Here is a 22527-nt window from a genome sequence, read left to right as displayed (position 1 = left end):
CACTCGGTCGCCCAGACTGGAGGGCAGCGGCCGCTCCCGGCCCCCGCAGCCTCGACCTGCTGGGCTCCGGCGATCCTTCCCCTCAGCCTTCGACGTAGCTGGAACTACAGGCGCGCGCTACCACGCCCGGCTCATTTTTGATTTCTTGTAGAGATGAGGTCTCGCCAAGTTGCCCAGGTGGGTCTCGAACCCGCGGGCTCAGGCAATCCGCTCACCTCAGCCTCCCAAAGCGCAGGATTACAGGCTGAGCCACCGAGCCCGGTTTATGGGAAGCTCTATATACAAGAGTCAAAACCCAAATGTCGATCAGCAGATGAATAGATAAATAAGCTGTGGTGCATCCATAAATAAGATGTGACTCATTAATGAAATATAGTGAGCTATTGGTACCCACGACAACACAGATGAACCTTAAATAATTATTCTGAGTGAAAGAGAAGAAAGTGTGCACACTATTTGATTCTATTTATATACGATTTCAGAAAATGCAAACTGATCTTTAGTGCAACAATTGTTGAAAGCAAATTCGTTGTTGCTTGGAGACAGGTTTGGGAATCTTAGAGGAAAGTGAAAATATTACAAAGTGCTGCTAGTAAAATTTTTTGAGGGGAAGAATATATTCACTATTTTAATTGTGATGATAGTTTCGCCATGCTAAAGTTTATTAATGATGCATTTAAATATGTGCATTTCTTGTACATCATTCGTAACTCAAAAATGCTATTTAGAAAATGAAATCATATTGTAAAAGACAAAAACGTCTCCCAGAACACATTCATAACAGACAAGAACACTAGAACAGGACAGACAGATTACATACTAAGGATCAAGCCATTAAATGCAAGATTTGACTAGCAAAAGTACGGGAAAAAATGCAGGATAACTTTTCTGAAAAATAATACAAGAAACATGTTTATTTCCAAGAGATATAGATCATTAGACTGAGAGATTCATCCAGGATCCAACACCATAAGGAAAAAAGATTCACACTAAATTCACCTTTATGAAATACCAGCAAAACATCATTCAAACAGCGTCCCTTGGGTAGAGGGTAGGGAAACAAGGAACTGGGAGCCACCTATAAAGAAATAAGATCCTCTGATGTCACAGTTCTTATCAGCATTTTTGGGTGATAAAATACAATGGTACAATGATTTCAAAATTCTATGGAAATTACCTTTCAACACACAAGTGAATGCCTAGCTAACCAATTAAACATGGAGAACCAAAGAAAGAATTAAGATATGTACAGAGCCTTAAAAATCCTCTGTAACTTCCACCCTTTCTGGGACATTAACTGAACATGAACAAAGGTAAAATAAGGATAAGGGGAAGGCATGGACTGTTAAAAAATCATGGAACTAATACAGGAGACCAATGTAAATAAATTACAGGTTTTGCAGTTTTGCAGCAGTCTTAATTTGTACAGGAAGTCAGTCAGGGCCAAGAAGAATATCTTCATGAAGAAAAATGGAAAAGACTCCCGACAGTAAATTTAATGACTAATGTGGTGGATAATATTAGGCACTTGGTCAAGAAAGCATATCATTCTCTCCTCACTAAGATAAAAGAATGCAACAGGTGTGGTGGCTCACACTTTGTAATCCCAGTGCTTTGGGAGGCTGGGGGTGGGAGGATTGCTGAAGTCAGGAGCTAGCAACCAGCCGAAGCAACATAGCCAGCCCCTACAATTTTTTTTTTGGTCTCTAAAAAAGAAAAGAAAAAAGAAAAAAATGCAAATTAGAAACCCCAGAAAGGGTACTTGTGGGTGATGATATGGGCGTAGGTATTTGTGAGTGAAATTAAACCTAATAAAGTCTAAATGCACACATAAGGTTATGTGGTTTGAATCAACTGAAGAAATGTTAGAAATGAAGAAATGTTAGAAAAGTAATTCATTTGACGGAACATTAGGGATAGTCTCTTTCAAATACTTCAAAGTTGAGACACTGGACTTCTAAAGTTAGCAAAGAAGCTCAAGCAAACTGCTTAGCTCCGCTTTGAATCATATTTATACAATCTTAACAACATTAAAGTTGTGAATTTGTTTTCAACTTTTAGAATTTACTTATAAGTAAAATCCTCAAGGCTGAAGTTAGAGTGCCAGATGTAAAACCTCTCAATCTCAACAATGCAGTAACAGCTGACAGGACACATCTCTTTTCTCACATGATATCCACTGATTCCACTTTCCAGGCAAAAACAACAACAAAATCTACAGTATTTTTGCTTTTTTCTTTTCTTCTGCTAAAGTTTATCTTTATACATTTGAACAAAATACTCAACCTTGAACCATACTTAAATAGTAAAGCTCAATAACATGAGTTGCTCATTAGTTTTCAACTTTTAGAATCAGTCTGTGACGATAATACTAAATGCTGAAATATAATTTCATGATTGTAGGCAGAGTGTAAATGTTTTCAACCTTGATAATGTAACATTGTAGCTGCAGCTAACAAGATGGGAAATGAAAAAGGAGAAGGAGAAATGCATGGAAGGATACGGTGTTCATGCTTTTATCTAAGAAACAGAGTCAAAAGACAAGTGTTGTACCTACTGAAATAAGAAATAGATTTAAGGTGTGAAGATATTTTCTTATGGCATCTGGCTCCGAGAGCCACTCACTAGTTTCCTATCTGGATTCAAAATGCACACACTTACACCCACACCCAGCATGCCATTTCAGTTCATTACATCTTACTTACAAGTGTCCTCTACAATACTTGTGTATTGATTCTAAATAGGATCTGTTCCTATAAAGAGCAAAAGCCACGGAGCGCAAATCTCTTATCTAATGCAGGAGTACCTCAGCTAATAACCGCTGCTGGTTTTGCAGTTTTGCAGCATGGAGCAAAATGTCCTACCTTAAAAGTGTTATCATGGGTTCCAAAGAGTCCATTTTTTAAAAGAATAATGTCCCCATTCAGAAGAGTGTTGAGCGTCTCTATCCTTTAGAAGCTGGTATAATAGAAGTTAGAGCAAGAATTGTAAGATGGCGCCACGTGTGGATGCAGGCAGGCAAGCTGCAGGTCGGGAGTGAGTGGATGGGGCAGATTCCCTGGATGCCGCAATAAGGGAGGTTTCCTTGGTCCATCAGAAACAAGGGGCTTTTTGAAAAAAGCCTTTAATAATTCAATCAAAATTCAACCAAAATTTCTCTCTTCCGCAGTTATTGGTCATTTAAATTTGTCCCCTGGGTGGATAGTTTCAGCCTAGTGAAGTAGGTGAGAAATGTTCCCATGGTGATGTTCTATTCTTAGACAAAAAAAATTAGTGTGGAATTTTTCCAAGCCAGGTCCCAAAGTAGACTAAGAATGTAAAAAACGTGTCCATATTGTAGGGAAAAAGAATGAAAACAGAACCCATAAAGAATTGCCGAATAACTTTTAAGGAAATTTGGAGGTAAACTTGCTGTAAAACACTAGCTAGATGAGGGCATTTTATAAGACTTATGATTGGGGAGCTTCCTTTTTAAGGTGTTTGCAGGTGAGCCAACAGCTTCCCTGGATGCCTAGAGATATATTTCTCTATAAAAGTTCTGTCTGATATTAGGTGTCCAAGGATCTGGTTTCACTAATTCACTCACTCATTCATTCATTTACTTATTCATTCATTCATTGTGAGACACCACTTGGTACTTTCTCACCTCCAGTGAGAAAACAGAGAATTTGTCTTCTAATACTGAAGAACTAAAGATAAGGATCAATACTACCTTGGCCAGAGCTTATTGTATTAAAAGTTTTCCTGGCCTTTATTACAAAAATATTTCTTTCTTAAAACACTTATATTTGAAGGGACAAGTTAGATCTCTGTGTGCTTAGTTATCGTTTGAATTTCAGAATTGTGATTTTTTTTAAAGTCATAGTTCAATTGATTTCACATGCAGTCAATTTAGGACTTTTTTTTTTAAACTTTCAGAGTAACACAGATGGGCATGTGCTACTAAAAATGACTGAAATTAAAATAACCAAGGAAGAAAAAAAATCAGTCTTCACATTTAAGTCAGTTAGTCCTTTTTTAATAAATTTGAATTCATTCATCAACAAGTTTCATATTGTATCTATCACTCAATTTTGTTGTTTTTTTTTCATGTCAAATAATACCAAAAAGTTACATCAATGTGCTTAAGCAAAACTGTGTTTAAATTTATCTTTACAATAAAACGAAATCAACATGGAAATTGATCATGACAGCAATCGCCTATTCCTACTAGAATAATCCTGTACTTACCTTAAACACACTCACTGACTTGTGAAGTAGAAACTTGAGACGAGAATGACAAAACATATTCATGGGGCTGGCCTGAGGGAGAGGCCTATGTGAACCACTCTCTGGGAGGTCATTGTTTACCCAGGTGTTGGAAATTTAGTATTTCAGGAAAACATGGCACCTTTCAATGCAATAGAAGAGGTAATCAATCCAAGGCACACTAGCTAGTGTCCTGGAAAAAATTTAGTCCACCTGGGCAGCTCTTTGCCCCAAGATTCAATCTTACTCTGACCAATGGCTCACACTAAGATAAGAGCCAGAGTCAATTCTAAGAGCAACACAATATTTCACCAATTGCTCAGTTTTGCTTACATAAAATGGCCAGAAATTTGAACTGGTTGTTTTCAAGTTGGGCATTAAAGCAAGAGTTATGGAATGGTTTATACTTTCAAGCCAGGAGATTCAAAATTAGACACATTCTTTTTTTGGAACACACCATTGTGGTACAAACATCAGTGGATGATCTATTAGATGCTGAAATGAATACCTACAACTGCAATGTGCCTGTCCCCTTCAAACCAGTCCCAAACTTGTTGGCATCACCTCTGAGATGATCTCCTTGGTGAAAATGTCAATGTCATGTTTGGATAGGAGAGAAGAACCTTTGATGGGAGTGACTGAACATGTCAAAGTTCTGGGCGCTGGCATTAAAAACACATGACATTGCAGATGTACATGTAACTCTCAAACCCAATGGAAGCATTATTATGACATACTATCTAGTTCATTTGAAATTCAGGGGTAATTGAAGTTCTCATGGTATAGACAGTGAAACCCCTCTATAGTCCTGGGGTTGGTGAATAGGAATAACACTTGTTTTAAAGACAACTCAAGTCTTATCAGTCTTTTTCTGTAGGGAGTTAGTTATGTAGTAGGGCTCTTGAATTGTCTCAAGCATATCTGAACATGAGTAACTGTCATATATAACAAACTGTCATAGCAAGATTCTTCTGTACAATTTGAACCCCCATGAAAGCATTTTGGAAAGACAGGACTACTTAGAAGATCAACTTTTTTTCATTTCTTGAGAACAAAATCTCATTATATCCCCAATTATAGATTTCTCTCCTGACTCAAGAGGTCTGGGTGTGGGTAACAGCCACTGCATTTCTCAGCATGGCTCACTCACTGGCTCAAATAACTACTGTGGAGTAATGAGAGGTCATTTTAACAGAACAGAGAATCAAATTCAACTATCTTCTATCAGCAGAGTTCTCTTCTCAATACTCCTCACAACTTTTAAAAATGGAGAAGCTATAAAATAATTTTGTTAGAAGAAATGTAATTTACTTCTGAAATGGAGTAAAGCAAACACATACCCAAGGATCTTAAAAAGTTTTCTTTTTTTGTTGTTTTTACAGAATATATGTATGTATTTGTGTGTGTGTTTGCATGTGTGTGTGTAGTTACAAACACTATTTATAGTATAGCTAGTATGTTAACTTCATCGCAGTGTCTACAAAGTGGTGGATCCCAGTCTTGGTGCCAAATGCATATAAAAAGCTCAAAAGCTATTATGACTATACCATGCAAATTTATATCCAGAAAACCTTGGGAAGTAGACTGCAGCTCTTCTGCGCCCCCTAAGGGGATCTCTGCCTTTGATATTTGGGTACCTCAACTATGCATCAAAAAAGTTCTAAATCACTTTTCTCCCAGAAAGAACTAATGTCACAGTTCTAGATAGTATAAATTATACATTTAAATAGACCATTGACTGCTTTTTTCCACGTTCATTGGCATTTTGGGGTCCCTCTTCTGCATGTGGAGTTCACACCTTGAATTACTGGATGCAGAAAAAGACACCTGAAGTATTGAAAGGGATAAGGTCTTTGCAAATGTCTTTTTTCTTTAACATGTTAACAATGATAAGGCCACTTACAAGGTTTTTCCCAATCTGTTTAACCTTTTGGATCCCCCATTGTTACCCATGAAAAAAATGCCAGAGAAAAGCCAAAGCCAAATAAATCACTGGCTAGTCTCCAGAGAGAAATAAAACCAGAGGGCAGCAGTTGGGAGAAGAACAATACAAATGAAAGAGGAAAAGGGGTATACAAATTGGAAGTTGCCTCCAGCATGAGATTTTGTGGATTATGTTTTATCTGATGGTGAGTTTTGAACGTTAGAGATGCCCACAAATTAAAGGTTGTTACAGCCACCAAAGAAAAATCAAGTAGCGGTCAGCTCATGGCGGTAGTTCACACCACATACATCCTCAGGGAGGGTGGTGCCTCTACCTACGTGGAGATAACTGGGGCCAGGTGTTAGAGTACTGGACTAGATTATGGTTCTTAGCTTTGCATAAAACACAGAGGGTGAGACATATGTGGCATTTTGGGATAAAGGATTAATTTAGCAGTTCTTCCTACATATTTTGCTTTTTGTTTTTTTCTCCAAATGCTCAACGTCACTGTGACACCTGTTTGCAAAACTGTAGTCATTTCAGTTTATGGATGCCTGTGATAGAAATATTGTTTACAAAAAATATATCATCTCTTTTTTTTTCTTTAGAAAGATCTCATCTAAATAGTAAGTTAAGTTTGCGTCTATGAAACCGGTGCACCTTGTCTTGTTTCTGCGAGCTTTAAAAAGTCCAAATACTGATGAGGCCGTGGATCAGAAGGAGCCCAAAGTGTATGTGTTTGTTGTCAGGTTGCCCTCCTTCGCCTCAGAGAACTGTCATGGGTCGTTGGGTGACGTGTGGTGTGTACGAGTCGTGTTCCTGCAGAATCCTAGTCAGTCTAGGAGTAGTTTGATGAGCTTATGAGATATGTCAGATACAGAAATAAAGGCATGAGGATGTTTCTTAGTTTCTGAAATTGAACAGTAGAAGTGTTTTAGCTTCAATCCTAATTTCTAGATAACAAAAAGTAGTTACATCACTTAAAGGAAAATATGACATCGCATGCTGCCATGATAGCAAGCGTAAGAAACAAAATCTTGGTAAATATACATATATATGCATATTATGCAAATATATTTTCTATTAACATACAATGTTATAAGAATGGTTGATAACATAACTGCAAGGGGGAAAATCACCCTAGATGGTTTTACCTTAGAGTAACAAATAACCTGAGACGTCTATGCTTTCTGTTAGATATCAGGCCTGTAGAGCACATTTTCAGTGATTGAAATGTCATTGCCAAAATGTGCCACTGTGTTCCCACATGGCAGTTAAGCTGGATCCACTCCAAATGAACAAAAAACCCACACAGTGTATATTAGAGTCCTTACAATGGGAGGCCATTCACTCCTGATGGGTTTTTAAAAGATGGTCGTTCATAAACCAACGTGGGATCTATCTGTGTTTAAAACGACAGGTGAGTGCACTGCCAGCAGCTCACCTCATTCGCTAGCCCATTACCAAAATAGTATGCCTGATGAAACAGACCCCACCATCAGAAAAGCCAAAAAGCCTTCACTTAGTAAACTCAAAGAGAGGGTATGAAATATGTGACTCATTTTAAGCTAGCAATACCACTGTATGATTTTCAAAGATTAATTAAGAATGCCTTTCTGATTCTTAAACTAAAATATCTACTTTATGAGAATAAAAGACACATTTTGGAATGATATTGTGTTTCACGCCCTCATTCTCAAGGCATAATACTTAGATGATAATTGTCCCTTTCAATTAAAAGAGAAAAAAATCTATAACTTTCCTTAATATGCATCCTGTGTTCAATTGTCCATAGCTGTAAAATGTATATATGTATGTGTATTTGTTTTCCATACACATGGGTACTGAGACCTATGTGTATAAACATATACTCATACATCCTCATATACATGTGTATTTTATATATATGCTGAGAAAGTTCACATATATATACAATTGCGTATGTATATATGTGTGTGTCTGCGTGTGTGTGTCTGTGTGTGTACAGGTATAAAAACTTGACAGGCAGAGTAATATTTCACTCAGTGTTAAATGAAGTCTTTGAAAAATCAAGTACAGTCACTCAGTTAACATAGTACAGCCAGTAAACTAAGTTGAAAAGAGAAAAAGTGAAAGGAAACACGATCCTGGACCATCTGTCTATGGCATTCACATCGGTTAGATCAGGAATTTTAATTTTGAGCTGCGAAGACCTCCTCCGTAGATGGGTCTTCTTGTGCGGGAGGCTTCTGTCCCCCATGAATCGCCCATGCCCTTCCCTAGGCATGCTCTGTTTCCTGTACTGGATTCCTGAGTTGTCAAAGGATATTGCTGAATTCCTGGTATCACCCACACTGCCTGCAACCTCATTCATTTCATTGTGAACCTCCAGCGATGTTAACAGAATATTTCCGTGCGCATCCACCTAATTGGAAGTAAAATGCACATTGTTAGACAGCGAGCACAAATTTTGCATTATGGATACAAGCCCTGACTGAAGAGACAAAGTACAATGACTTTCAAGATGCTGGCCGGGTGTTATGACCATTTTCACAACTATACACTGGGTAGACACTATACTCTCCCATTCTTCTTTGGAAATCAGCTTGTCTCCTTTTCTGATGATAATAATATAAAACACCCACATTCCCACGGAGAAACAAGCAAACAGTTCTGTGACTGAAGGACACTACTGGTCACTCTGGTGGGGTAGATTCAGACTCCCCCCCACCCACATGGCCTCTCCTTGCCAAGTCCTGGTCCGGGCAGGAGGCCTCTTTTTAAAGGGTTTCCTTAAAATTGACTAAAGTCCCTTCCCACAATAAAGTCACTTTAAAATGATAACCTTCTACTTTGTGCTATACCCAGTTTCAGACCTTTCATGACAACATGGTGGTCCATTTGTTTGTTGGTTGATTTGCCGTGAGACTCTCAACCTCCACCAGGACGCCTTGGGGCCGGGGTTCCGAGTGAAGCCCTTTCTGAGAGGAGGCCATCTCCTCTGTGAGCAGTTCATGTCCCTGCCACTACCTTGCAGGTCATTCTGTGGTCTCGCAGTCACTTGTTCCAACAGGCCCACAATTCCCCCCCTGTCCCATTCCTGTGCCCAGAAGGCCACCTCCTTCGTCTGTACAAAGCCTACCTCCTCTTCTAGCACTATATTAATTGTCTGTGGTTTCCTCCATGAAGTGCTCAAAAACTAGTTTGTAGAGGAATAATCTGTCGCTGTGTCAATTTGTGCCTTACCTTCCACATGACACTTAATTTCATTATTAGCATCCAGTGGGGTGAACAGGAGGTAAAGTGGGGAGAGAAGACTTCTGACTGAGAAGGGCTCAGGCCCACGTGGCGCTCTGAGCAGGGCTAGGATCCCAGGTGGGAAAGTCCCGAGACATCAAGGGCTAAGCCACACAAAGGGCTTACCTTTCAGTGTCACCTCATTGTAAGATCCAATCAGATCACGCGTCATGATCGTAAGCCTATAAATTCCAAACTCTCAGCTCTAGGAAACAGGTTTGAGGTTTTCTCTTGTTTTCTTGTCAGTCAATTTATAATAAAGCTTTAATTTTCTCAAAAGTGGTGCCCTGGTGTTGAACTCGATGTTTGTTGGGCAGTGGATGCTAGGTAACAAGGTAACACCTTAATTACCAGTATGCTACCCTATGTGCAAAAGGAACTTTGTACATGGAATTACAAGTGTAGATCCAAAATCAAGGGGATTATTCTTGATTGTCTGGGTGGTACCTATCTAATCACAGGCATTTTCAAAAATAGAAAACTTTCTCCAGCTGGAAGCAGGAGACAAAGTGAGAGAGATAAAAGCAGAGGGATTCAAAGCCTGAGAAGGACTTCATCATCTTGATGGAAGGGGATACAGGGAAACATAAGAGGGAATAGGAGATCCCTGGCGCCACAGAAAGTCCAAAGACTGGGAACTCAGTCCTACGACCACAGGGAACTGTATTTGGGCAACGGACTGAGTGAGCCTGGAGGCACATTTAACCCCCTAGAGCTTTGGAAAATGATCACAGATCTGTGGAGACTTTGCTTTCAGCCCTGTGAGCCTTCAGTGGAAAACCCAGCCAAGTCCCACTGTACCTGCACTTCTGACCTAACAGAACTGTGAGATTAAAAAAAAAAAGAGTGTTAGTTTAAGGTGCTAAATGTTTGGCAATCTATTACAGCAGCAATCAAAATTATTACAGGAAGTGAAGGGAACATGCATTTCCATTGGGCCCCAAAGAATGAGTAAAAGTTTTTCAGGCAAAAAGCAGGAGAAATACTAGTACCTGAAGTGTTTTGAGAAAGGTGAACCATGTTAAGCATGTACCAGATGAAGCCCTGACATTATCATCACTGTCACTATCAATTTTGTATCTTACCGTAATAGGAACCTAGACCCAGTGCTGAATGAGAGCTCTGACTAGAGTCAGGCCAGTATGGCATTTCATATGTCACATTAAAGAATTTCAACTTCGCTCTAGGTGACAGGAAGAGTGATTTCTAGGTAGAAAAGTGACTGATTTCTGAAACACAACTCAAGCTGCAGGAAGAGGAAACGTTGCATTTGAGAGGAGAGAGTGTAGCGGGACCCAATTAAGCACACATCCCACTTGTGTTCTGTTTCTGGAAAAAAAATTTCCAAGAGCCAGTGAATAATTGCTCCCTCCAGCCACTGCAATGAACAATGAATCTCAGCTTTTCCTCCAAGGGGCACCGCACATGCTGTTTATCTGCAGGAGCAGTGCTTGGCCACCACCTGCTCAGTTCCAGATCTTGGAAGTTTGCAGAGAGGGAGGAAGCAGAGAGAGTTGCTCCCACCTCTGGTCCTACCCAGGGCCATGGACTCTTTCCCCTTCTGTGCTCTCAACAGGGACACCCACCCTGCAACAAGCATGCCATTAGCCTGGGCGGGTGTAGGTTTTCTAAACAATACTGCCTGTGAGCTATCAGATGCAGAATTTCACCCCAGGGATCTCCGTGGACTAGATAGTGGTCGCCTTAGACTGGAAGAAGCCAGGCTGGGGTGCACAGAGATGGAATTGGAACAAGATACCAGTACCTGTGCTGGAGAGAAGGTTCTTCATGGAGGCACTTTAGGGGATTGGGGAGCATTGACATAAAAATATTAACGTTTGCTTATTTTTTTTTATTCAGCAGAGATGCATGTATCTCAAAAGTACCTGGAATGTAGACCTTGGTAAGATTTTTGAAACTCCCATTCTATATCAGTTATTTCTGTTATTTTTCCCTGAAATGATCAGCAGTAAAACCCCTCCAACGATATCTGTTTGTGTGTCTTCAAAATGAGGAAAACATCCAAAGGTTTGTTAGACTGAGTCTCTCACTGTACCAAGAGGATGTGAGAAAAGAAGCCCAACAGATAAATCTAGGTGTGGCTGAAATGGTTGCTTGTGGCAACAGTACTTCCTCTGTGCAGGCCATCAGTTGTGGGAGCGCAGGGGCCCCATCCTGGGGAGGGGGGAGCAGTCACTCACTCTCCCAAATAAAGGGGTGATTCGAACCTGCCTTGGATGCAGCAGGGAGGAGAGTGTGACTGGACAGCTGAGCTTGTCTTTGACCAAAGGACAATCAACAGCAAGATTCTCCAGGAGAGAACCTTGTCTACTGTTCTTTGCCTCTTTCCAGCATTCCCCATCATGACTTGTACCACAAAGGAGAGCACTGGTGGGTGAGGGAATGAGCAGCTCATGCTAGGAGTCTTGACCTAGGGGAGCTGGGCGAGGAAATCAGACAACGAGATCCTGTTCATTCCGTGTGTCCTGTTAATTCCACTTACCACAATGGATGCACACAACACTCCTCCACCAGATAGACGCTTTTTTTAGTAATGAGAGGAAACATATTCAGGCACCACTTAAAGAGAATTAATAAACTGAAGTCAAACTAGTGCAACCTCTGTGGAAAACAGTATGGCTATTCCTAAAAGCTCCAAATATTGACCTCCCATATGACCCCGCAATCCCCCTACTGGGAATATACCCTGAAGAACTCAAATCACTCTATAAAAAAGATACCTGCACACGTATGTTTATCGCAGCATTGTTCACAATAGCAAGAACCTGGAAGCAACCATGCTGCCCATCAAAAAAGGACTGGATTAACAAAATGTGGTACATATACACGATGGAATACTACACAGCCATAAAAAGGAACAAAATCATGAATTTCGCAGTAACCTGGATGGAACTAGAGTCTATAATACTGAGTGGACCTTGAACATCCAACGTAATACTATAAGAAAATGACTGACAATGGTGGGAAACTATGGGGGGAGGAGAAGGGAGCTGGGATTAACGGTAGTAAATATCTGTCTGGGGATGGGAGACACCTCTTATCAACAAGGGTGCCTGAACGAAGCATATTTGTATACCTAACCCTTAACTGTATCCCACAATATCATGATAAAAAATATTGATTATAAAAAGAGTAAACCTTAATTTTTAAAAAATGCTCAGAATAAAAAACAGTTAAAGAAAAAAAAATAAACTGAAGTCATTTATCAAATAAGCTCAATTAGATTTTATTTCAATGTCCAACATTGTACACAGATTTACTAAAATGGTGAGTTTATATGTTTAAAATTTATCTGAAGTTGAGTCAAAGAATAGGTGGAAGATGCTTGTTTGTTTTCTCTAATAGTAGCAATGTAGAATTTATTCTTTTCAATAATCATAAGCAATTTATTACATATTAATTAAAATCTCAGAAAATTGAAATTATTTCCTGAAAGTAGAAACAAACAGAAAATAATATTTAGCTTAGAAAAAACCTTCTCTACAGCCTATGGAATATTTTAAAGAGCAAAACTGTGAAATGAAGAAAGCCCAGTTGTCTACTTCAGAAGGAGAGACACCTCCCTGGAGACATGCACAGGAAGGATCTGGGGCTGCTCGAGAATATTCACACAAGACATTCCTGCACACCTGCTGCATGTCATTGGCGTGCCTGTGCTAGGTAAGGGACCACGACATTGAATGCAAAAAGTTCCTCAACTTAAGAGGTCTAACAGGTGAGATCTTAGATAATCAGCAAATGCACTTTAAAAATACTACTTATTGACCTTTAAACACACTTTAAAATACCATCAAAGAAGGGAGAGGAGTATTTTGTGATCCGTTTAGTTGGATAAATTTTGATGGTTCTAATCAACTTTGATAGTTCATCTGGTTTTAGAAAGATGATATTTGTGAGCCTTGTCCTTGACAAATACCACTCATTCATGGACTCCTGCTACATGAGCATTCACCCTGTCCAAGTCATTTTGGCAGATCCAGGGAGTTGGATGCTGTGTAGGAGAGAAGGCTTGGTGGGCACATGGAACATAAGAGAGTTGCCATTTCACAGGCAAAGAGCATGTGCTCCAGAAGCTGGGAGAACAGGGACAAAACCAACTGGTTATGGTTAGAATTAGGGTTAGGATTAGGGCTGGTAATGACGGGGGAAGAATGCAGACAAGAAGTGGGGGTAAATATCAATAAAAATGTCATGGAAAAGAACATCTGGCTTAGATCTAGAAGGAGGGAAAGACATGGACCAAGAAGAAAGGCCTTTCAGGTAGAGAGGACGGGACCCTGGAAAGCAAGTAAGTGATAACATACATCATGACTTCAGGAGCCTCACAACATGTGGGAAATGAAGTCAATTGAATGCTAAATTGGTTTTTCAAGATATAGTGACAAATCTGTGTGAATCAATGTCCTGTCTTCCCCAGTCCTTTGTGGCCAGTGTTATATGCTGAGGAAATGATATAGTGAAGATGAAACTCCAGGTCTGTGCCTTGGTGCTCTCTAGTGAAGGAAGCCTAGCCTGAGGGAAGCCAAACCTGACTCCCTGCCAATATCACTAATAGTTTACAAAACTATTGTGCTCTTGGGTGCTTTCACATTGTGACTAGCTTGTAGCGGTCTCAGAACACAGCTCATAAGACGTATGACACAAAAACCAATTCAGTTTTACATTAGTCTTATTTCAGAGCAAGTGAACATGTGTAATGGAAACAGCAATGCAGGTAACACTCATTCTGGTGTGGAAAGAAACTTGAATATATATTAAAGTTATAAGATCTCAGTGTGAAATAATTTGGCTGCTTTACTGATAGTTTTACATTTTCGTGGATTTCATTTAAACCATGGACCAACATGTAGAAAATGTATACCCAAATTACTGCAGATTTTTTTCTGAAATAACAAAAGGATTATTGAAATCTGTGAAATCTTAGAAATATTTTAAACAAATATTTCCAAAAGAGGAGATGCTAGTCTTTTCTGGAATTTATGTCTTAAAATAGAAAGAAGTGATTATGGATTAAATACAAGGTTGAAATGGCCTTTATAGAAAGACAGATGATTTGTAATTTTTAAATCTTTTCACAGATACTCCTTATTTCTTATGTTTCTCATATCTACTATAATGAGAATCATTGATTTCAATGTAGGTTTTCATCCTGCTCTATAACCTTGACAAGTGCGAACACTTGAATACTAAATGCCCCACACTTTTAAAATAAAATAATTTTTAAAATCTCATTCAGAATATAGCACAGAGGGATTTTTGTTTTTTTCTTAAAATATGTCATCAAATTGGTACACAGTTGATATCTCATTCTCTAATTATCTCCCAGCTTCTAGTTAAGTAAGATACTCTAGTTTTAGAAGAATGAGAGGGTATTTGTCACATGAGGAATGAAATCTTGCTCTTTAGTGAGAAGGGTGTTGAATCTGCAGCTCTGATTCCTTGCCAAGAATTATGACTTTCTGCTACCTCATGAAATTCAAATACCAATTGGTCAACCTTCAAAATATCACAAGGCGTGTAACCAGGATGCCTGTACTGAAAGCAAAGATAAACTCTTGGGTATAGAAACAACCCAGGAACAGAGTGCACAAAATAAATTAAAATCAAAGCTTACATGGTACTGGTGGTGTGAGGAGTCAGTAAGAGAATATATGACATGCAAAAGATCAAGTCACAACAGACCCCGAAGAAATATAAAAGATTATCAAAGATTACTGTGTACACTTGTACAGAAACAAACTAAAAAACCTAAATGAAACGGAGGACTTTCTGACATCACACAACTTCCCAAGGCTGAAACAAGAAGAAATTGAGACCCTGAATAGACCAATAACAACCCAGGAAGCTGACTTTGTCATAAGAAGACCACCCTCAAAAAAAGCCCCACTTAGACGGCTTTCCAGCAGAATTCTACAAAACATACAAAGAGGAGCTGACACCAATTCTATAAAGCATTCCAGGCAATTGAGAAAGACCGAACTCCCACTAAATCATTTTATGAAGCTAATATCACATTGATACCCAAACCGGGTAAAGACCCAACAAAAAAAGAAAACTACAGGCCAATATCCTCGATGAAGATAGAAGCAAAAATTCTCAAAAAGATTATAGCAAACTGCATTCAAAAACACATCTCAAAAATCATCCACCATGACCAAGTAGGCTTTTTCTCCAGGTTGCAGGACTGGTTCAACATCCACAAGATCATAAACATAATTAAATACGTCAACAGATGTAAAAATAAGAACCACATGGTTATATCATTAAATGCGGAAAAAGTTTTTTTATAAAATCCAGGATCCCTTCTTGATAAAAAACCTTGAACACCTTGGCATGGATGGAACATACCTCAGAACAGTAAGAGCTATCTACAGTAAAGCCACAGTCAACATATCACTAAACAGACAGAAATTGGAAGTGTTTCCCTTGAAAACCGGAGCAAGACAAGGCTGTCCACTCTCAACCCTCTTGTTCAAAATAGTATTGGAAGTCCTAGCTAGAGTAGACAAGAGAAGGAAATCAGGGGTATCCAGATAGGAAACGAGGAAGTTAAATTATCCTTCTTTGCTGACAACATAATCTTATACGTTGAAAACCCAGGAGAATTTGTCAAAAAAACCCCTGCACCAATAAAGGACTTTGACAAAGTCTCAGGGTATAAAATAAACATGCAAAAGATAGTTGCATTCCTATACACCAACAATAAACAGACAGAAACCCAAATAAAAAACATAATCTCATTCACAGTAGCGACCAAAAAACAAAAACAAAACAAAACAAAACAAAAAAACCTTGGCATCTTCCTAATCAGAGACGTGAAAGACCTTTACAAAGAAAACTACAAAACACTGCTCGAAGAAATCAAAGAAAACAAAAACGAATGGAAAAATATCTCATGCTCATGGACTAAAAGAATTAATATTGTTTTTTTTTCGTTTGTTTTTTTTGAGTTGGAGTCTTACTCGGTCGCCCAGACTGGAGTGCAGTGGCCGCTCCTGGCCACCGCAGCCTCGCCTGCTGGGCTCCGGCAATCCTTCCGCCTCAGCCTTCCGAGTAGCCGGAATTACAGGCATGCGCTACCACGCCCGGCTGATTTTTTGATTTTATTGTAGAGATGAGATCTCGCTGCCCAGGCGGGTCTCGAACCCGCGGGCTCAAGCAATTCACTCACCTCAACCTCCCAAAGGCGCGGGATTACAGGCTGAGCCACCGAGCCTGGCAGAATTAATATTGTTAAGATGTCCATTCTACCATTCTGTCAAAGGCAATCTACAGATTCAATGCGATACCCATTAAATTACCAACATCATTCTTCTTAGACCTGGAGACAACAATACAGAAATTCTTATAAAAACATAAAAGTCCACAAATAGCCAAAACAATCCTTAGCAAAAGAAACAAAGTGAGAGATAACACACTTCCAGACTTTAAACTCTACTGTAAAGCTACCATAATCAAAAACAGCCTGGTATTGGTACAAGAACGGGCATATAGACTAATGGAACAGGATAGAGACTCTGTAAGCAAAACCTCAATTTCTCAACCAACTCTACTTCGACAAAGCCTCCACCAACAACCAATGGGGAGAGGAGAACCTATTCAGTAAATGTTGCTGGGAAAGCTGGCTGGCCACATGCAGAAGAATGAAACAGGGTCCCTAGATATCATCATACACAAAAGCCAACTCTATATGGATCAAAGACCTAAATGTGAAAATCTCAAACTGTAGGAATCCTGGAAGAAAGTGTAGGAAACACTCTTATGGAAATTGGAATAGGCAACCAATTCCTTATCAACTCCCCAAAAGTGAATGCCATAAAAGATAAGTTAGACAAGCGGGACCTCATCAAACTGAAAAGCTTCTGCAAAGCAAAAGAATCCATCAAGAGAATGGGGAGACAATCCACAGAATAGAAAAAAATGTTTGCCAATTTTTAATCTGACAAAGGCCTAACATCCAGGATTTACAAGGAACTCAAGCGTGCTGAAAGGAAAAAAAACGAAACAGCCCTATTAAAAAACGGGAAAAAGATATGAATAGCCACTTCTCAGAAGACATATGAGCAGCCAACAGATACATGAAATAATGCTAAGCCTCACAAATCATGAAAGAAATGAAAATTAAAACCACACTGAGATGATGGACATCATCAATAACTAAAAAAACAACAGATGCTGGAGAGGATATGGGGAAAAGGGAACACTTCTACACTGTTGGTGGGAATATAAACTAGTACAACTTCTGTGAAAAACAGTGTGACGATTTCTAAAAGATCTAGGAATTGGCCTTCCATACAACCCAGCAATCCTTCTTCTGGGAATATACCCAGAGGAACTCAAATCACTCTATGAAAATGATTCCTGCACATGCACGTTTATTGCACCATTACTCACCATAGCAAAAACATGGAACCAACCATGCTGCTCATGGTTTATTTATAAGATACAATATTATGCAGTCATAAAGAAAAACAAAATTATGAACTTCACAGCAACTTGGATGGAATTAGAGGCTATAATACTCACTGATTTATCACAGAAACAAAGATCTGAGTACCACACGTACTCACTCATAAGTGGGCCCAGAACATTATTACAATACCATAAGAAAGGGATTGGCAGTAGTGGGACACTGCCAGGGGAGTGGGGACACATAACACCAATAAGGGTACCCACACTTATTTTGGTACAATGACTACTTCTGTACCTAACTCTGAATTGTTCTGCACATCTTTAAAATTAAAAAAAAAAGAGTAGAAGTAATTCAAAACCAAGAAGAACTGAATTTTTTCCCTATGGACATTAGAGGTTTTTGTCTTTTTGTTTTTACTTTAAATTTTAAGCTTCACATTCCAAAAAGTATTTCTGCAGCACAACAATTTGATTGTTCTAAACAGTCTCATTCAGAAGAAAGGAAACAAATGTATAAGCCATTTAAATTAACAGGGAAAGACAGTACTGGACATCTAAGTGTGAGTTCTGTGCCTCTGTGATGGAAACAGTAATGACGTGATGAATTCCAGTTTCCTTGGAAACAGCATGATCAAAGCATATTGTGTATTCATAGTAGGATGCGGACCTATTTAGAAACATAGCAGTATGATACTAAGTATATTTTCCAGTGAGAAATTCAAGATAATTTTGCCTGTGGAAAGTCTGGTTTATTCACAGATCCTGGGTTTTTCTGACCAACTCTATTTTTGTTTGCTGAAAGAAAGGGAACCATTGACATTCACTTCACACACTGCCATCCATTCAGGAACATCTATGGACCTGCTTGGGGCCGGCCCTGGGCCTGTGGGCACAGGAGGTACGGACCCATGATGGCACAGAGGGCACAAGGTAGAGCAAGGGTGCCTCAATGGACTGGAGAAATAAGTACGTTTAACAAGAAGAATTTAAAGAACAGAAACAAGGAAATGTCAAAAAAACCTGGTGTATAAACAGGTAGAAACATACGCTCGAGGATTTGAGAGGATAAGAGAGGTAGAAGAATACATTCAAGAAATTATATTTGAATGGTAATGTGCATTCATTAAAACATTGTTTGTAACTGCAACAACACACTGCTTTTATTAAAAATAGACCGAAACTACATCTAAAGACAACGTGGCTGTGACTGGAAGGTGGTGGAGGCACTGGTGACCTGGGCTGGAAGAGTGGACCGCGTTCATGCTCACTACTGAAATGTAAAGTTCCGGGGCATTCCCCAACAGGGCCCAGACCAGGCTTTGTGAAGGACACACTTGGGAGGGCCCAGGGCAAGGACGGATTCAAGAGGGCTTGGCTTGGAAAGGTCAATGAAACAAGAGTCTCCCTACTCCAGGGCAAAGAACAGTGGCTTGCCAACCCATCAAACTGATAAGTTTACAGCAAAAGAAATATTAGAACATTTTGAAAAAAATCCCAGAGTTTCATTCATTCCAGACCCACACTTTCAATTATCTAGACAGGAAACTACAGAAGATTTTGGCTTCTTCAGCATTTGCACTAATGTTTGTTTTGTATGAAACTCACGGACTTGCACAAGGAAATATTTCAGATTACGATCTTGTTAGCTCGCTCAAGTCCTACTCGAGCCATGCAAGTAAATGAAGAGTTGCAGGGGCTGGGCTGGGCCAAGGCGACGTCAACGCAGGGGAGGGCCTACCCTGTTGCTTTCACTCTTTGAACGGTCGTTCTTTGCCTTGGCTGTCTTTTCCGCAAGCTTCTTCTGCCTTTGAGGGCCTCTTCCAAAGAAAATGTAGTTGACAAAGGCATACTCCAGAAGGGCCAGGAACACAAAGACAAAGCAGCCCATCAGGTACATGTCGATGGCTTTGACATAGGGGATCTTGGGCAATGTCTCCCGCAAGTGCGTGTTGATGGTCGTCATTGTCAGCACAGTAGTGATCCCTAGAAAAGAAACAGTGGTGAGAGGTTGCAGCTTCGCCATGCTGGTTGCCACTTTTCACTTGCCTTGTGTGTTTCCTCAAACAGCTTCGCATAGTTGGAGATATAGCACTGAATGCCACTGGGCAATTGTAAAGCAATAGAGCACACTGTATCATGTGGTCAACATGTCACACTCAGGACAGCGAGTGACACTTCTGCTCTAGGGAAGCAAGACCATGAAAGACCCATTCCCTTTTCTGCACCTTGCTAATATGGGGGATGAAATTTTGAGTGGAAGAAGAGATATGTAGAACAGAAAAGAAGAATGTGCTTTTTATGAATGCTGGAAGAAATGAAAATAACCCTGGAATTTAATTTGTGTGTCTAGATAAGAAACTTCCAAAAAATACCTGTGAATTTGAGGTTGTCTGTGGCCATAGAGGCAAGGTTGTGAGCTCATGGGACTACCCATCGGAAGAAAAGAATTCTTATACTGTGCTTGTTGAATGCAAGAGGAGTGGGCACTGTTTTTTTTTTTTAATTATTAACAATGAGATCCAGTTTTGAGCTCAAAGAGAATGGAATCGTTTAGTGAAGCGCCTAAGGGCAGATGATCTCACAGAGTGATTTTCCCCTTCAACTAGGAAAGAGTCTGTGCATCAACTGCTTAGGAAATGTTTACCCAAGTCCAGAATTAATGATTTTATTCAGTTTAAAGAATCTCACCACACTCTGGAGCAACTAACCAGATCCTTTTTTTAAAATGTCATTATGTTGGATTGTTTACTTAGCGTTGTGTGAATGATGTTATTGTTTTTCTAATAGAGCTCAGTTTATGCTGTAAATTTACCATGTAAACACCATATTTTGCAATTTTCCCTCCCATAGCAGTAGCCACAGTTCTTGCTATGCTAAAATTCTACATTGAATAATCTGATGCCATACAGACCAGAGACCACCAGGTTGGGTGGAGACATGACTAGAGCTTGTTGAACTGGGTTGTCACACATGCAGGAAAAGCATGGAGTGCTCACTTGTTGGTGGGATGGTAACTACTGCAAGCTGACACACTCTCTTGGAAACTGAACTTTTGAAATAGTAAGAAGTCTTAAAGAAGCAAGACAGTTCTTCAAAGTGTCAGCTCTTTTCTACCCATGCAACTGGAGCCACTGAATGTGATGATGAATATGTCCTTTAGGACCAAAAGGAGAGAACAACTTCCTCTGAATTTCTGTCAGGCCTTCCCTCAAAATGGACACTTTCCAAGGAAAGAGTCTAACCACAGTCCTTCCTCCCCAGCAATCCCAAAAACAAATGACAAAATTGAGGGTGGAAGGCAGTGCAAGCCCGATAGGTCAACACTGCCAGGAGGCAGGCTCTGGGGAGGAGCCCGACCACTCTGCACATTGTCCCTGCCCAAGCCTTCAGCGCAGGATATGGATATGCAAAACGTCATAGCCTGATCCCCTCATGACTCCCATTCCATTCTTGGGGGCAGCAACCTCCTTCTCTGTGTCCCACAGAATGTTTCCCGGGACTATAGAGCATAGCTAACCCGGGTTGAGCAGGAGAACAGGCCAGACAGCCCAGTCTTCCGTCTCCAACACAGGCTGTCCCTCCACCAAGCTCTGAACTGCTAAAAACAGAAGAGCAGAGAAATGAAGACCTGAGAGACTATTTTTATGCATAGCTACAAACCACAGCTGCTTATGGAATGTATGGAAATCCAAGATGTCAGAATATTTTAAGATTCTCCCTTCACATCACATTCATGTGGCACCTGGGGACTTTTTAAATTTGAAAATGGCAATGGGATAATTACAGTTTTCAAATAAATGTGAAGATACTGTGCAAATGCTACAAAATCGGGGTTCCCGCCATTATTCAAAAATTGTATAATGCTGCTGCCACTACTTTATTCCCCCCTTAAAAACAGCTTTGGGAAGCCTGAATGCTTTGCTGTGGGCATTGTCTTGCCTCTCCAGCTGACTCTTTTGAATGGACACGTAGAACACAGATCTCAGTGAATGTCTCAGGAAATGGACTGAAGGCCCATTGGAACAGATACAGCCAGCACATCTCATAGGCCTTTGGCGTGGTAGTCGGGGCCCAGAGAGACATGGACCAAGAACCCGGATCCAGGCACATCCACACAAGCTCAGGAGTCCCTTAGCAACAGAACTTTGCAATAAGTGCTCCCAACTTTCTAGTTTAGGCTCACATAAGCTGGTAGCTTAGAAGGAATAAGCCTTTACCAATTCCTTCTGTCATGTCCTCTCCTACCTAGGGTACTGCAGATGGTGATGAAATGTGGTGCACAGCTGGAGAGTGGAGCCACACGGCCAAGACCCAAAGCCCAGTTCTGCCTTGATGGGTCCACTGTCAGTCTCTGGAGCTGCTGGGACTAAAGGCAACACCCGAAAAGCATCTGTGATGTGCCAGTAAATGGTAACTGACTTTGGCAACACAATCAACAACAAATAAGTGTTACTATCATCACTACAGAATGTGGTAGCCTCTAGTTTCCTGGCCCTGCCTTGAATCTCTGCTTTCTAGTGGGAAGTCATCCAGCAGTAGTAGGAAGATGGCTGGGTGGTGCCCTTCATGTTCTTTATACATTCACCAAGCTGTTAAGTCTTTCTACACATTGTTAGCCTAAACTTATTTTTCATTTAGATTGTGTG

The 22527-nt window shown here is 40.1% G+C and overlaps 1 protein-coding gene across 2 annotated transcripts in view; it reads right to left on the bottom strand.

Moving 5' to 3' along the window:
• Positions 1 to 4001: 4001 nt before the first annotated feature.
• Positions 4002 to 22527, bottom strand: part of GABRB3 (gamma-aminobutyric acid type A receptor beta3 subunit) — a 96999-nt gene continuing 78473 nt past the window's right edge. Inside the window, exons 5-7 of one of the 2 annotated variants that reach the window (XM_021715849.1) lie at positions 19620 to 19864; positions 16641 to 16646; positions 8235 to 8576 (exon numbers count right to left, since the gene is read on the bottom strand). In XM_021715849.1, the coding sequence (XP_021571524.1) occupies positions 8235 to 8576; positions 16641 to 16646; positions 19620 to 19864 (593 nt within the window). Of the gene's footprint in view, positions 8577 to 16640; positions 16647 to 19619; positions 19865 to 22527 lie in introns of both variants that reach the window. The other variant, XM_008065147.2, reaches the window with a different exon arrangement.

The sequence above is a fragment of the Carlito syrichta genome, unplaced genomic scaffold, assembly GCF_000164805.1.
Source record: "Carlito syrichta isolate Samal-C Ts95f unplaced genomic scaffold, Tarsius_syrichta-2.0.1 Scaffold103323, whole genome shotgun sequence".
Lineage (NCBI taxonomy): Eukaryota > Metazoa > Chordata > Mammalia > Primates > Tarsiidae > Carlito > Carlito syrichta.
The sequence above is the reverse complement of the archived record's forward strand: the minus strand, read 5'-3'. Positions and strand labels throughout refer to the sequence as shown.